The sequence below is a fragment of the Apostichopus japonicus genome, chromosome 1, assembly GCF_037975245.1.
Source record: "Apostichopus japonicus isolate 1M-3 chromosome 1, ASM3797524v1, whole genome shotgun sequence".
Classification (NCBI taxonomy): Eukaryota; Metazoa; Echinodermata; class Holothuroidea; order Aspidochirotida; family Stichopodidae; genus Apostichopus; species Apostichopus japonicus.
The window spans coordinates 8,115,450-8,132,440 of NC_092561.1; the positions used below are offsets into that span (position 1 = coordinate 8,115,450).

At 37.7% G+C, this 16,991-nt stretch overlaps 2 protein-coding genes across 10 annotated transcripts in view; one reads left to right on the forward strand and one right to left on the reverse strand.

Annotated features, from left to right (window-relative positions):
- LOC139966114 (oxysterols receptor LXR-alpha-like) overlaps positions 1–7,584 on the forward strand; it is a 210,205-nt gene extending 202,621 nt beyond the window's left edge. For all 7 annotated transcript variants that reach the window (XM_071968841.1, XM_071968849.1, XM_071968856.1 and 4 more), the window contains one exon: positions 565–7,584. In XM_071968841.1, the coding sequence (XP_071824942.1) occupies positions 565–803 (239 nt within the window). In that variant the 3' untranslated portion in view covers positions 804–7,584. The remainder of the gene's footprint in view (positions 1–564) is intronic.
- Positions 2,919–16,827, reverse strand: LOC139966148 (alpha-(1,3)-fucosyltransferase 7-like). 3 transcript variants are annotated; one of them, XM_071968885.1, is made up of 2 exons: positions 16,660–16,827; positions 2,919–12,698 (listed from the first exon to the last, which is right to left on the reverse strand). In XM_071968885.1, exon 2 carries the CDS (start codon positions 11,754–11,756, stop codon positions 10,395–10,397), a length of 1,362 nt encoding a protein of 453 aa, XP_071824986.1. In that variant the 5' UTR covers positions 11,757–12,698; positions 16,660–16,827; the 3' UTR covers positions 2,919–10,394. The 3 variants fall into 3 exon arrangements, with proteins under 3 accessions (XP_071824986.1, XP_071825004.1, XP_071824997.1); XM_071968903.1 differs by having other exon boundaries at positions 16,601–16,827; XM_071968896.1 differs by having other exon boundaries at positions 16,669–16,825.
- Between the last annotated feature and the right edge of the window lie 164 nt (positions 16,828–16,991).

The following is a 16,991-nucleotide window of genomic DNA, read 5'->3' on the forward strand; positions in this document are numbered from 1 at the left end:
GTTATTATGTTCACATGTACTATTTAATGTTGTGGAATAACTTATGGTCATGAGCAGTACAAACTTTGGCATAGTATAGCCTATGTATGACTTTGCAGCCAGTATGGCAGAGCTACAACTGGACTATGCCAAGTTTGTACTGCTCATGACCATAACCCTGCTGTCTTCAGGTACGTATGTCACACGGTCCCAGATCTTACACTGACGATTGTTTAACAAAGTTAACATGAAGGATAGAGTGATCATATAATATGCAACTAGTTAACAGTGTTTGGTGTGGGTAGATTGTCATTCGAGATCAACTGAGACCAAATTCCGAAACAGTTTCTGGTGGAGAGTGGAGGTCAAATCCTAAAAGAAAGAAACGTCTCAAGAAAGGGGAGTGTTGAAAAATTCCATACATAGTGTATGGGTCTACCTATGATATGAAGGTCCACACTTCATTTGGTAAGGGTCAACATAGGTCAAAATGCGAAACAGTAAATATTCCCTTCTTAAAGATCATGGTATTAAAATTTTATGTAAACGTCGTCACTTTTTCTCTCCCCTGGTGTCACAATACAGATCGTCCCCTGGTCCAGAACCGAACCAAAGTCGAAGCTTTGCAAGAGAGGTACTTGGATATGCTGCGGTCTTATCTGAAGTTAAGAAGGCCGAAGGAGCACTTGCTCTTACCGAAGGTTTTAATGAAACTGACCGAGTTACGGACTTTGAACAATAGCCATTCAGAACTGCTCTTCCACTTAAAACTGCAGGATCAGAACATACCTCCGCTCATCAAGGAGATCTGCGACTTCCACTGACGGCCGGTGTCAGCGATATCAGTCGATGGGTGTCAGCGGTATCTAGTCGATCGGTGACGGCGGTGGGCCGCGGGTGCAAGGCGAATAAAAAATTTAAAAACGGTCCACCGTGTGTGCATCGTAATGTGTGGTGCATGCATCCGTGGGGATCTCCCTAACCTGCCTTGTCTTCAAAGTGCCGAGGCGAACATGGTGAGGAGGAAAGAAGTAGCTTTCTTGTCCATCGGAAAAGCCAGTTTGTCGAACGTGAAAAGTGAGAACGGACACACACGAAAAAATTGGAGAAAATAAAAATCCCGTACGATTTCCAAAGGTGGAGGATAAACTTCTGGTTGTGACAACCAAACCTTACCGTGCTGCATGAAATGTACCGACGACGTTACACTCCTTTAAACAGGTCGTTATCAATAATAATTAGGTCGTTAATAAGGACAGGTCGTTTAAAATTTCCTGGCGGTTTGTTGCCATGGTTACGACTATACCAGTCAGTTATAATCTATTTCTTTGACTACCAGATTTTGTACAAATCTTTGATCCTAAGTCAATTTGTAAAACAATTGAAAAGTATATTAAGATGTCTTTTTTTTTCCTTTTTTTTCTCATCTCGGTTTTTTTTTTCTCTTCTTTTCTCTTTTTAATTTTTTTTTTAAGGGTAGGACCTTGGTTTTTTTTTTTTTGGTAATAAATTTCAATATCAAAGGATTAATAAAAATTAAAAAAACTTGGTGAACTGTTAAAACAATTTTTGTATCGATGGAAGAGAAGTTAAGGATGCCTTTACAATAGTAAAAAATGTCTTTCCTAAATGACTTTGTGGAACACCCATAGCGTGCGTGTGTTCTAGTTCCTCAGTTCTTAAGTTAGAAAACAATAATTTTACAGTGTGAGAGTGTACAGCGGTTAATCATTATTCTTGGTAACCCGTGGTGACAAAAAAGTTACATCTATGATATTTGTGATAAAAATTTTCAATAACCAAACATTTTGAAGAAAAAAAAAAAGATTTAATCTGAAATACCAAATGCTTACAAGTTTTGTACAGTGGCAGTCTAGTTATTCCCTGGGTTCTCTTAAAAATGTGAATATAACTATGTTATCAGGGAACACATGAGTTTTTAACCCAAAACCGAAGAAAATAAAGAATCACTTTCCAGAGAAGAATGTTTAGCTTTGGACACAGTTGATTAGAACTTGCAAAACTAACAGGTGCTATCAGAATGAGTAAGGCGATGCTATGTGACCTTCTAGGAATGGTCACAAGAGCTGCTCGAAATTGTACGACCCTTGGTTTTTCAGCATATCGAATCACTTTAGTGAAAGGTTTCCTTTTCCACTTACAGAAAAGTTATAAAATGTAGTTTTACGTTTTGCCTGCTCACTTCCATCGTCGGGCAGTCCCACCAGAAATTTGGCGAAGATTCGAATGAAAAAATGAAAATAATGCGACGAGAACATCTCTATAATTATCACACTTATGAAAGGTAGCCATGTTTTTTTCTTAGCTAGGGGACTGTTTTTTTCCTTTGGTTTTCTTTTAAGGGGGTGGGGGGGGAGGGGTTATTGCTTGAAAAATCATAGTTGCTCATTTTGACTGGAAATTCTCTTTTATCTAGGATATCTCTTTCCAAATGAATTTGAGAAGATGTCTTTTTTTTTTTGGATGTTTACACTTTGCATGATCACAAGTTGGGCATTAACATAAGTTTTTACCTACCGTGTGAACGATGGTCGTTGATTTAATACTGGGGTATATGTCGGACGACAATCCAATGGCCATTTCTATATCACCTTGAGTGGATCAAAAACCTAGATATGCCTCCCCGATCGGGGTCGTCACTGTGGGTTCGGCCGTCACGATCCGAATCTGGAGCACGTGCCTGAACCAGACCCGAATGCATCAAGGATTAACTGCCAATTTCGATGATGATAAAAAAGAGTTTGATGTGTCTGGGTCGATCAAATATTTATTTTGAGTGGGACCCCCCTCCCAGTGGGTAGATGATATTCTCTGCATGAATATATAGTGCCTGTTTTTTCACCCAGAATGCATCAGGGATGATTTGGTGCCAAAGGGAATCATGCAAGTTTCATGAAACGTTGGGTTGTTTTCTTGGGGGTGGGGGGGGTCTCAAGGACGTGATTATCTCGTGTGGGACTAAGGTGGGGTTCCTTATGATAAGAATACGTTTGTATTAATTAGTATAGCCGAGACAGATGATGGGTTCAGAGTGGGTTTACAAAGTGTCCCCTCTCCCGATAGTTTTAATTACAAGCTGCTTTGTCATAAGACCACACATCTTTTCAACTTTTGAGAGTTAATAATGTTTGTTTTTTTTTCAAAATGTCAAAATTTAATAATATACAAATTGGGAGGATTTGTTCCTTAATGGGTGTTAATTTTTTTTTTTTTCTACTCAATGATATAAAAAAAAGTCTTTCCATGGGAAAGGTTTTGTGATTTCCTATATTTTTGTACAATGTTGCAGAACATTAAAATGAAAGTTAAAAATTTAAGAAACAAAAAACAAACAATGAAAAATTCATTGTAACAAAATGTTGCAAAATAATCCATCATAAAATTAATTTAGCCAAATGACTGTCAACAAAAATGAAGAAGCAGAAGAAGATGGAATGTTAAAGATCAAAACTAGTGAGCACTCCTCTTGGGTTTCAAAAGCTCATTGTTTTATTTAGAAGAAACAAATTAATATGATGTATTTTGAATCTCGTCCACAAAAAATAAAATAATTTTTTTTTGTGGAATTTGATATTACAAAGGAAAAATTAAAGAAATGAATTATTAATTTCTTGCCGGAATATAGTTTAGTGACCTTGTTCCAAAGATGTTCAACAAAACGATGAATTGGCTTTCTTCAATTTTCTATGTTGCTAACCAGGGTCTCCGTGACAACCACGGTGTCTGAGATGTAACTATGTAAGCAAGTTTGTTTAGCCTAACTGACCTAACCATCTAATTACAAAGCTAGTTTCCCTCTCACTAAGATGGTGCAGTCGGCCCTCCTCTTCCGATGTGCAAATTAACCATTGTAACTATGGCTACGGCACATGGAAACGATTCCGTTCTCGTCAAAACAAATCCGATTTCGACCGGTGGGTGATTACGTGAGAACGCCACTCTCCAACTGATGTAGCCAGTGTTGTGATGTGTAAATTTTAGAGTGAGAACGTCGCTGCCACTCGAGTGTCTGTTCGTGTGAGAACGCAATTCTCCAACTAAGATGATGTCACCAGCTGTGATTTGTCGGTTGCATTGTAATAACTGTATGGCTTAGTTCAAAATGAGTTTCATAGCTGGTTGAAAAAGAATGACTACCTAAAGATGACTAAGCCTGCAAGTTACTATCATAGCAAAGCTACAGCCCATTCAATCTAGAGGGGAGGAGGGGGGATTTTGAAAGTAAGGAAAAACGAATGTTGCTCATGTGGATGGTTCATGTAAATGTTTTTGGAAAAGGTCTGTTTGTTTGTAAGGTTGTTAATTTAGCATGTTTGAACACTGCAATCATCTTTGCACAGAGTAAGTCTTTTGGCTTCAGTTTAATTTAATATCGAGTACGTCAGGCAAGCAACAAATGCTTTATTCAATCTATCTTTAGTTAGCCAGAAACAACTTTGGTGAAAGATGCACATATCTCTAAACTGTATTTTGTTTTTTGGCCTTATGTCAAGGATATTGTTATGTTTCTCGAGGCAAATTAAACAAAAACCAAGAAAAGAAGTAATAAATTGAAAACAAAAACTGGTAATATAATGTAAGTACAATATTAAACAAATTAAGTTATATCACCCTCCATCTTTGTTTGTATGTTTATTGTTTTTTTTTGGGTCATATAATGATAAACCAAAATTTAATTAGTTCTGAGAAACAAGGATTAGATTGAAAAGCTTAGGTCTCCAACGTTGAGCTGTAATAAAAACAAACAACGTAATCAAATATTTTGTCATGTTTAGAAGAGTATATACGAAAGGTGTTAAATTTAATTTCCATTCTCGTCTTTGGTTCTTTCCAGGTACACTCTGAAAGATCATGTCAATTATTTTAATCAAAGGAAAGGAAAAGAGGAGAAATGTAACATTTTTGAATTAATTAGTTAATTATTAATTAATTGTGCTATTGTTTTACAGTAAGATTAATTGGAATTGTACTGTTCATTTTGGATTAAATCGAATGAAATTCATGTAAAGTTGACAATTTATCTGTTATTTAATAGTGCCAAAATGTGCAATGGTGAAAACGACAAAGGTAATAAGCTTCCTTTTTGAAACTTTTCTAAATGCTTTACCAAAATCTTTTTTTACCGAAATTAATCAAGTTTTTCTTTTGATCTTTTGCGAAGGTGGGTAAGAGTAACCTGGCTAATTATGTTAACGAAATTCATTAGTGGTTTAATTTTGGTTTGGTTTGTTTAGTAGAGAGCATTGAAAATAATTTGAAATAATGCCGTGGAAAATATTCCTTAGGGAGTTTGGTACCGATCATGGAAGTAAATATGATGGACAAATGGGTTGATTTCATTGGTGCAGCAACGACATGTTTTATCAAATTCTTTGTTAGAAATACAGAATTATGGACAGAGCTAAATATATTAAGAAAAATTTCTTCTGGTTTTTGACATTCTGAGGTTTTTTTTTCCACCCTGGTGTATGTAGTAAAAAAATACATCTAAAGATAGAGTAAAAAAACTGAACAGACGACTGTCATTCTTTGTAGTGGGAACTGTTTGTGGGTGAAGTGGGAACAGTTTGTGGGTGAAGTGGGAACAGTTTGTGGGTGAAGTGGGAACAGTTTGTGGGGGAACTGTTCTCTGTTTACAAAATTTTAATTTTATAGAAAACAAATTCACTCTGCTCTCCCAGGAAGGAAAATTAGGTGAAATACATATGTTACTATAAAGGTGGATATTAGCCTCCCTCCACCCACCCACCCACTCCACCCACCCTCTTCTGAGAGGTGTAAGGGTTGTCACATTATCACTTGGAAATAATGAGACTTTACTCCTGTCCTTCACCCTCATTTACATATAACATTAGCACAAATAAAATGTAAAGGATGATAATTTTAGCCTATGCATGGAAGTAAAAGTATAGGACACATCGCCACTCGATGAAAGAACTTAAACCTCCGAGGTTGTGTTTTTAGGGCGATCCGACTGTTTTTTGATTTTCATTCAGACGATAGGATCGATATCTGTCTATAAAAATAGTTCGTTAAGAAATCGCTCGTTATAAGCAAAGAAAATATCCAAAGCTTGAATGACAAATTTGTTTGGTTTTATAAATCATTACTATTGTCATCGGCATAATTATTATTATCATTATTATTATCATCATTCTTATTATTATTAAATGCAATATATCGTTAAATGGGAATCTTATTTTGATTTTTTTTTTTTAATATATTATATGACGAGCTTGAGGGAGAGAGAGAGATGGTATACTATGAAAAGAACTGAAATAATAATGAAATTAAGAATATCACTCTCTCCCTTACATATTGTCTTTACGACAAAGACGGTGGATGTGATTATTAATATTTTTTTTTTTTTGGTTTCTTTGCTTATTTTTAATTTTTTTCCCCCCCTTCTTCTTGTAAATAATAAAAATACCATGGATGTAAATGTCGGTCATACAAGGAGGTCTAGGTCGATTGGGAGTGGGTACTACACACTACCCCCCCCCCATCTTTATTATTCTCTATTGTTTTATTGATTTTTAACTTTGTGCGTGTGTGTGTCTTATATAGAAAACCAAAATGCACTTTTTGCACCATTTTTTTTTTCGTTTAAGAAAAACGTTGATACACAAACACACACACACAGATATATATACATTCAGTTTTTTTCTTCTTCAACTTCTTTGTTTGTGATTGATTGTCTTCTTTTTAAATATCAGGGTATTCCACGAAGAAATTATTTTTTACAAGACTATAACAAAGTTTTGATTTTTCAAAGAGGTGCATGACTTTAAAATTTCACTTTCGGGAGCAGTTTTTTTTTCATTTGAACCCTTCCCCCTCACCCCACCCCTCCCCCACATTCATTTCTGAGTTCCATAACCTCGGGATGAAAGTGGCAAAAAGCACTTTAGGGGTTGGTTGGTAGGTGTTAAGCAGACGTTTATTTGGAAGGACCGTAAACTAGTTGGGCTGTCAGTCCATCCGTCTGTTTCTTTGTTTGTTGTGTTTTACTTTTCCATTTAAAATAGACAATATATTCATCTATTAACCCTCGGTCTATAAGTTTTACAGATGTGCTTGAATTAACTATGCTACTGTAAAAACATTTGTGGGGGGGGGGGGGGGGTTGGCTGGTAAATTATATTGGGATTTAATCAAAGAAATATTTTGCTTTCAAAAGTGTTTTTGGGGGGATAATTAGAACGATACATAATTCAATGAAATTATTTGATTTTCAAGCCGTGTCATAACATTTCAGACACCCGTCCTCTATTTCAAAATCATTGACGTACAGTACCCAATAACGACTAAACATTGGTATTTTGTCCATTTTTTATCTTAACATTTATTATTACTTTAATTTTAGTTTTTTTTTGTGTCCTGAAATGATTTTTCTTTTTTTTTCCACATTTATTTTTAATTTTGAAAACCATTCCTAATGTTGGTGGTGCACCTCAAATATAAACATCTGTGGATGTTGAAACTATGCTATTCTCTGAGTAATATCACTGATATTGTATCAGAAGAACATTGTATGATTTTCGGAAGGAATTTTGTAACATACCTTCTCAGAGCATGAAACGAGTTATTGTCTCATTCTTCTTCTTTTTTTGTGTCAGAGAGTTTGATTTTCAGAATTAATTATGACTGCCCCCCCCCCCTCTTCCTCCCATCCCCCTGTTTTAGTCATCAACAAACATTAATAGTAAGGTACGTGGACTTTTTACATTCTTTGTAGGTGACTTCCAGCCCTACGGGACTAGGTTAGGGTAACCAGGTTAGGGTCAATAGACAACGCTACACTTCCGGTCACTGATTCTAAATGAGTACCGCTAGTAGTTTAGTTTAGTAGAGGAAAAAAGGATCAGGAGGGACACTCAAGTCCCCATCATGGACCCAATAGGAGAGAGAGAAAAAAACTGAAGCCACAAACACTCAGACCCGATTCCAATGCTTAAAGTGCTTGTCCAAAGCATTCTTAAACTCATTGACACTACTTGTAAGTACAACTTTCTCAAGCAAACCGTTCCACTCATTCACAACCCTATTAGAAAAAAAGTTATGCCGAATATTAATCCTACTTTGTGACTTTTGGAGTTTAAGACAATGACCTCTGGTACAACTACTATTAGCATACATGAAAAAGTCGGTAAAGGATAAATTGTCAAAACCATACACAAACTTGAAAATCTGACTCAAGTCCCCACGTAAGCTCCAGTGTGGAGAGATTCAACAGTTGTAACCACCTATAATAAGGAACACTCTTTAAGGAACTAATCACCCTAGTAGCCCTTCTCTGGACCTTTTCAAGTACTTCCTTATCCTTAGCAAAATATGGGTTCCAAGCCTGCACAGCATACTCCAGATGAGGCCTAACCAACTGCCAATAAAGCCTAACTATGATGTCCTCTTTCAGAAAACTGAAGTTCCTCTTGATCATACCTAAAACCCTATTACCTCTTTAAGCAGCTTCAAAACAATGTTTAGAAGGTTGCAGAAATGCCAGTCAGTGAAGATACATTGGTCTCTTTCAACAGAGAACTGTAACTACACACCATGAAGATTGTAGGTATACTTTTGGTTACTACTACCAATGTGCATTACCTTGTAATTATCAATATTAGTATTAGTACTGGCAACAGCGAATTTTCGGCGAAATAAAGACGTATATAAAATCCTGTAGCTCCGAATTGCTTTGCTAGATGTAACAATAGATGGCGTGTGTCCTAAATATATCTCTATCATTATATAAGGTATCAATAATGGGAACGTCGGAAAAAGTCCTATGGTGGCATATACTGTACTCCTATTAGTGTCTATATCAATCCGCCCCAACTGTCAATAAGGAGCAGGAGAACAACTTTTTTGACCTGTGATCAATGAGGATCTGCTTTTTTTGTGGCTTGGATGTTAAAGAGCATGAATGGAAGTACATGTGGTGCAAAAATTGGGTCAATTGAGGCAATTTTAGACCAGTTTAGCCCTACCAGGAGCAGCGTACGAAAATTGTTTACGACTGAGAAAAGAATTTTGTTTACAAGTGACGAAAACTTCAGGCTTTCGTAGCAAAATATCTGCATGGTGATGATACAAAAAATTGATGGTGTCATGAAAGGCCAAGTTGTCAGCTATCCGGTGATGGGTAGCGCTTAGCTAGGGAGAACTATCTACACTTAGAGACCACATTTCTTTTGTGAATTAGTGTGTAAGTCAATGGGGCCTTTTAATGGGCGAATGCTACCCTATAGGGGGGGGGGGGTGTTATTTGCAAGCAATTCTTACATAGCGATAGGGTTTAAGCTTTTAACCTTTAAAGGGTGTGAAGACGTACTCGCGCAAAAAGAAACGTCTAATGCCGGTAATCTGACCTAGTTTCGAATGAGGTGTAACAGAAGTGTTAGACACCACCATCGATCCCAGAAAATACACACACAGCTTACCGTCGGTAATTAGACACTAGTGTACAGTCAGTACATACAGCTGCGGTCAATACCCACAGCACAGTGTACAAACGATACAGCGATGGACATCTCATGTCCAGCTAAAGATAACAAGGTATCACGGTTCATTATTGTCTGCATTTTGTAGCGACACGAATAAAACGTCACTTGCAAGCAACGGATAGTTACCTTTTTTCAGATGATTGCACGCGGTTTGGGGCGAGTCTTCAATGCCTTTAAGGGAAAGTGAAGTTAATATTATACCAATGACTAGTGTATTCATAACTTAGATATCACAATTTCGAAGTAGACAACGTGATGTTAACTTTAACAATGAAAACAAAATTAAAATTAATAAAAATTAAATTAAAAACGAAAAATATCAAAGAAATTTATCAGTGTGCTCTTATGGCATCACACATGTTCACTTTTGCAACAAGATGTGTCAACTTCAGTGCTGTTACATCCAACGCGGTACTTAAAAAAAAAATTGAAATTTCAACAGTGTGCTAAGAATACCTTTCATCTGGACTATCCATTTGTTTTAAGTAAATGTAGGAAGCAATGTTTTATAGCCGCCGGACTATCATGTTAGTAAAAATTGGGCAATTTCCTTATAAACATAATACTAAATTTTCTTTTTTTAAAAAGTCATAACAAATCCACGTTAATTTGACAAGTTGCGTTTTGTATCGTTCGGACTGAGGGTAAACGATCGGCTCGTGTACATGCGCAGTTGCAACGTGAAGTAATTGAAATGATAAAAAGAAATAACTTTACTTTATATCTTAGAGAGTATAATGAGCGATAGAACCAAACTATTAATAGTTATAGACGAGAATTCCTTTTCGTTTTATTGTTCTCAAATCGCATTTTTTGTCCCATTCGTCAAATTTTAATCAATCCTATATATATGCAAATTGAAGACATTTCACCGTCATTTCACCTGTTTTATCACGTGACCGGAATAGGAAAACGCTCCATTTGAGTGTGTACAGGAATACGACACGTCTTGATCCAATCGCGTCCGTTTGTGTCTTTAAATCGAATCTTATTCCCGTTATTCCCGTTTGGTCTCTCCGCGAGATACCGATCTACCGTTTGGCATAATTGTTCATTATTCGGTTGCTTGACTAAATCTTCCGGCATCTCCACCCGATATTTCGCTCTCCATCTGTGGTAACTATTATATGCAGTTTCGTTTTCTCCGATATTTTTGATAAAACCAGCAAGCGACTCGATTGATCGAAAGTTTTCTACATAAACATACGACTGCGGTGGAGTAAAATTTTCATAATCTTTAGGATTGGCACCCCACGCAATTGCCACGCTCTGAAACTTCCATATCGCGTTCCAGAATTTTTCTGAGATGTATCCCCGACAGGGTGAATTCTCTAGCGCTAAAATGAATTTATATTGTTTTAATATTGTAGTGCAGTTGCCAAGAACATCACACGTCAAGTTGCCGCATAGTCCGTATATGTCTATAGGAATATACTTCTGTAGTTCTAAGACGAAATCTAAACGCCGCCATTTTGCATGGATACAGTTGCTAGACACGAAAGCGACCATTTTGGATTTTAACTTGAAGTAATTCCGTTGCGATTTCGGCTCTGATTGGTTGATCCGCAATGGTCTAAATCTCCCGTATGTCATTGGAATCTCACTGGACGGGTCATAGGTCGCCTGCCAATGGTGAAAGCTTCTTGCAAACTTGAAAGGAAGAGTGGTATTTCTGGCCACTCTTAGTGGAGTCTCGTACGACATGAGAACATACCGCTGGTCTGGACGCCGATGTTCTACAAGGTAAAGGAGGTCTCTCGCCGGAGGTAGACGAGACAGATGTGAAAAGAAGGTAACGTTAGCGTTCAGTATATCCGTTAAATTAGATGTATAGATTAGAGAGACGTTACAAGAATGATTCGAGCACCAAGTAACTCGATTCTTTGGTTGCAAATCTCGAAAATGTAAAATGTAACCTCGGACGACAATTGTCATATGACAGACCGAGGTATCACCGTCGCTGAGGCTTGTTATGTGCCTTGTGCCGTTTGTTATTAATGGCTCTTGGAAGCTTCCGTAGTTTCGTCTTCCGGTTGACAACGAACTATCATTCGTTGTTACTGATTTTGGTGCAACTGCTATTTTCGTGCCAACTTCACTCATTGGTTTTTTTACCATCGAAAACCGTGCACGTGGTTTGATATTGGTTTTCTGTACAGTAGTGACATATACTAACACTGTTAACGTTAAACCTGACAGAACGAAGGAAATACACATCAATTTTTTAATCGTTGTAATACCAACGTCTTCCATTTTTGTTTATTATCTGGTTTTTATTCCGCTGCAGACTGGATATTTAGGTAGTATGCACCTACATTAAGGCAGTATAATGATAAATGGTAAAAACCGAAAAACGGCCGGAAACCGGAAACCGGCCGGAAAGTGTAAGACTCCAGGAAAGCACAACTGTGGTAAAACTTTGTCGAGTATTACTTCAAGACATGTGTAGGCTGATCAGACTATCCATAAAGTTCAACACCATAGGCCATCGGTGCTCAAACATTCCGTGACATACGTCAACTATAACTACCTCACGATTAATAAACGTAACCATTTATAACACATTTTGTGGCGAGTGATGACACTTGGAGTGTTCCAGATAACGTCGAATTTTCAGGAATACAGTGTGTCTGTCTTTCTTTCGTGTCAGAAAAGCACTTTCTATAGGTTCAACTCCTGCATTCGTTCTAGAATTGTCGTCTGACGCCTCTCGATGGAGTTTTGTCCAAGATGTTTACAATCTGTTGTTCCTGTCTAAAAGCTTTTCATAATTAGTGGCGCTCGTCCACATTCCTGTCAGTATATATTCCCCGGGAACTGTTTAGCGCCAAGGAGCTGTTCAATACAAATTTCGGTAGGAAATGGCCAATGGCACTGAAAGAATTCAGTTATTGTATCAATACAATGTAGAATGATATGGTTACCCACATTATATATCGGATCTTGAGCAAGGAAAATGTACACATACGGTATCAGTTAAAATTAGTTGATGGTAGTTTTTTTAGTCTTTTTATTTTATTTGACAGAGATGACATTCGACCATACCAACAGAATGCAAAGCGAAGGTGTCCTAGCCCATGCGTGACATACAGTGGTTATGCGTAAATCGAATAGGTATTCCACTTGAGTAAACGTCATTTATCGATCACTGCGGTCCACTGCGGTCAGATGCTGAGATGAGATGTAACCCGTAACCTATAAGTTGAAATGAAACCACAAAAAAAAGACGTTTATACTTATTAAAATGAAATAAAACTTTTAGCAAACTGCTTAACCACTAGAGAGCCTGTGTAAGAGAATGTGTAAAAGTAAGTTGGCCAGACGTTTCGATCCTAGCAGGATCTTCTTCAAAGGCTAAATTTTATACTTATTGTTAGCGGTCATCGTTTTTCTAGGGGCCTAGCAGTGAACGGTTCATTAAACTAGGGTCCCCAATGTTTCGAGCATTTAGCCAACGAATCATCTTATATAGGACTTTTTTTATTTATTTATTACTTCAGTGCAGTTACTGTAGTAGCCTAAGGGTGGAGTGCTCAGTTAAACGAGGGACCCTGAAACCCTAGCTACGCCTCTGTCACTGCCCACCCGCTACCCTGAGCTTTTTGCATTTGACTTCGAAGTTTGAAATGAAAGTTGGCTTTGATCAAGTCAAATGAACTCCATTGTTGTGGGAGTTTATATATGATAACGGTGAAAAGTCAAAATCAAAATTCATTATCAAAATAACCTCAAAAAGATGATTTAATCAGATTTAAACAGTTTACTTTTTTATAAATGAAAGGCAACCAAGGTAGAGGCCGGGTACAAAAATCAAACACCTTGATCCACTCACAACCCCGGCGCCCTTCAATAGGTACTTTTTCAGAAAAAGTCGCCCAGGAAAGAACCTGGGCACGAAAACCAAACTACCGAACGACTGATCCGCTCTCAACCCCAGTCCCCTTGCATCGGGACTGTGACTGTGTGATCATCGTCGGGTGTGCATCACCATTCCCCTCGAAAGGGAACATATACTACACATGATCTTAGCCAAAAGGCCGAGAAGCCCTTCAAAAGGTAGTGGGCTACTTAGGCTCTTAAGCTTATTTCCTTGACGGGAAGACAAACCATGGAAGTATTTGTAGTCATGACAATGTCCGTGGCCTCTTGTAGTTGGCATATACAGACCATATATAGTCCATAGCAGTACTGAGTTATAAACGAGACAGCCAATACGGATTGGGACATTCCGTTGCTGCACGAGATGTCTGGATTAAGCAAACTTCTGAAGAATAGATAATGGATTCAATTTCATAACTTGCCTCGAGGCATAACCTACTTTAAATCTTAATGAGAGTCAACCATTTGTTTGGAGGGGGTGAGGCTCGTTGTGTCGCAGTCTAAATAACTTGGGTTAATAATTCAGTAATATATAACCATCTATATCATTATGTTTAGGTATAGGCCTAATTTATATTTTATATTATTTTTTGATGGCTTCTCGGGGGGTAGAGGATTGGGGTAGAATTTAAGGGATGGAAAGGTTCAATGAATGAGTCTATATATTCGTTACACTAGGCATTCGGCAACCATATACTATATAGTTGCACTGAAATAATTGTGAAACATATTAACGTCAAAACAACATTGCCTGCCAAAATATACAGCACTGAGTGAAAGGAATCGAGAATCGGAGCTGATCCCTATCTTGATCCTTTACTTTTCCTTACGAACGGGATACATTTTGAAAATGGGAAACCCTTCATTTGGCGATCAATTGTAATCTAATTTTAGAATATACACTCGATATAGGTTTGGCGCCTAAACTCAAAAAGCTGCTAAATAAGTCCCCGACAACGCATGCGCACATGTATTGTTATATACGAACGGGTAGAACAGTCAAAATGGTGGAATGCCATTGGCACATTATATAGTTCCCTGCAACCTCTGCCTATTCTCAACAACGAGGTAAATGAATCTGGAGAAACTATCACACAGTAAATAAGCGCGTACGCGCGTACCATGTATGGAGGGTCATGTGATGTGTTCCAGGGTGGTACTAATATACTACTCTCCCTATTACGCATGATAATTTCACCCAACTAGTACGTAAACTGCCTACACTTCAGGACGTTGCACAGCTGAACTTGTCTTCGCTTTTAAAGTGCTAGCAGAAAAAGCTATAACATCCATAGGTTACACTATAAATCTATTGATGCTAGATATGAGCAAGGCGTTCGACACAATTCAAAGAGGATCCTTGCTAACTGACCTAGAACAGGTTCTTGACAACGACGAACTTCACCTGATATCACTACTAATCGATAACGTCTCCTACACCGTCAAATTAGAGGGCAAACTAGGACTTCCTTTTAACACTAACATTGGTTCACCACAAGGAGATAGTGCAAGTGCACTATTTTTTATAACTTATCTAGCCAACTCTATGAAATCAGATGATAATGATATCGATGCAGTTATCCTGCCATCGCAGTTAGTTGATCATGATTACAGCACTACCACCACTAATTCTTTTTTCACAGTAGACCAACAATACGCTGATGATATCTCTTGGGCATCAACTGGTCAGCATATACTGCAAGACATCGAAAAACGAGTCTCTGACAAACTGGCAGTAAGAAATCTGAAAATCAATTGCACAAAAACTGAGAAATTTACAATCACAAGAAAAGGAAATGACAGTTGGAAGAAATGTAAATATGTTGGAAGCTTGCTGGGGACCGAAGAAGACATTAACAGAAGAATTGGTATAACCAACGGTGCTTTCAACACACTGTCAAGCATTTTTAAAAGCAAAAACATAAGCCGGAAAATTAAGCTTAGGATCTTTGAGACTTTATTAAAGAGTATTTTTTTGTACAATTGCGAACTGTGGGGCACAACAAAGGATCTTGATCGCAAAATTGACACTTTTCAAAGGAGACTACTTCGAAATATTCTCAACATTAGATGGACCAATAATAATTGGTTATCAAATGATGAGCTCTACAACGAAACCAACCAAACACCTTGGTCATCGATAGTCGCACATAGAAGATTGAGATTTTTCGGTCATGTAGCAAGACTCCAAGAGGACGCTCCAGCAAAGGTTGCTTTAAGAGAAGCACTGAGACATACTGCTAAACCAGTTGGAAGGCCCGTGACTACATTGCTTGGAAAAATAAAATCGCAATTCAAGGACATTAATATTAACAATTTCGAAGAAGCAATAAACCTTGCGCAAGATCGTGATACGTGGCGGAGGTTAATCACTGAGCATGTCGGATAGACGAGACTCAACTTACTACTACTACTAGTACGTAAATGTGTTTGCGCGCTTAGAGCAGCAGACGACACCCGTTACCTAGCAATAACCGTGCTTGTAGCCTAACGTGATAGCTATATTTCCGTCGAGCAGCATTAGGCTCTGTTCCATGGAGAATTCCGTGGTTGCACTGAACTAAACATTTCCCCACATTTCATTCACTTATAGCGTGTTGTAATAACGTTAGGCCATATGAGACAAAGCTTGCCTCTAGAGCTGTATTAATAAGTAAGATCTATTATGTAGAAGGCCTGCCTTCATTCAAGAGAATAAGGTTGAACGTTAGCATTAGCACTATTTCGTAGGCCTGAAGTACCAGTACCTTCTTATGCCGTTAGTTCCCATGTCCGAACCGACCAATCTTTCACGAAGTCACTAACACTGTTCTCGAACTACTACAGAGAAATATCAGTATAGTACCACCCTGGAACACATCACATGACCCTCCATACATGGTACGCGCGCACCCAATTGACATGAATCCTCCAGATTCATTTACCTCGTTGATTCTCAACTCGAGTGAAAATATAAATATGCAAATAAGGCTAGGCCTATATACATCTGTTGTGAAAGCACTGTTCGTTAGGCTAATGGACATATAACCGGGAAAAACAGACTAACTTGCTGGCGGATTTCCATTTTCTTATCATGGTATTAAATGGTATATGAAAACGTTATAACCTTTCACAAACCATAAACTCTTTTATTTGAATTTCAAGTGCTTGTCAACCTGTGACAATAACATGTCCGAAATTTTAAGGGTCTATGGCCTAAGCTATATACTAAGACCTACCTCGCGATATTATCGTCTGCGTATAGCCTAACAAATTGTGCGAAAATCGTAAAACATACCTATCTTACCCCTGCTACGGTTTGTCGGCAAGGAGGTCCATACCCGTTGTACACGGTTTCCAAGTAATATCCGTACACTTCGATGGTATATCAGTAGCTTTAGGACCTCTATATAGTGTGTTTTAGCACATTGATATAGGCCTATATTGTACACGTCATTTCACTGTAGACCTATAGCACACATAACCAATACTACTCGTATGAATTAAACGGTTCACTAAGTTTCCTTTCAACTCCTATTTGTCATAATTACGGTAAAGGTCAAATTTGTATTTTGTTAATGAAGGGTGTCCTTCTTCTATTGACTGCTTTTAAAATGCTTGATTGATAGG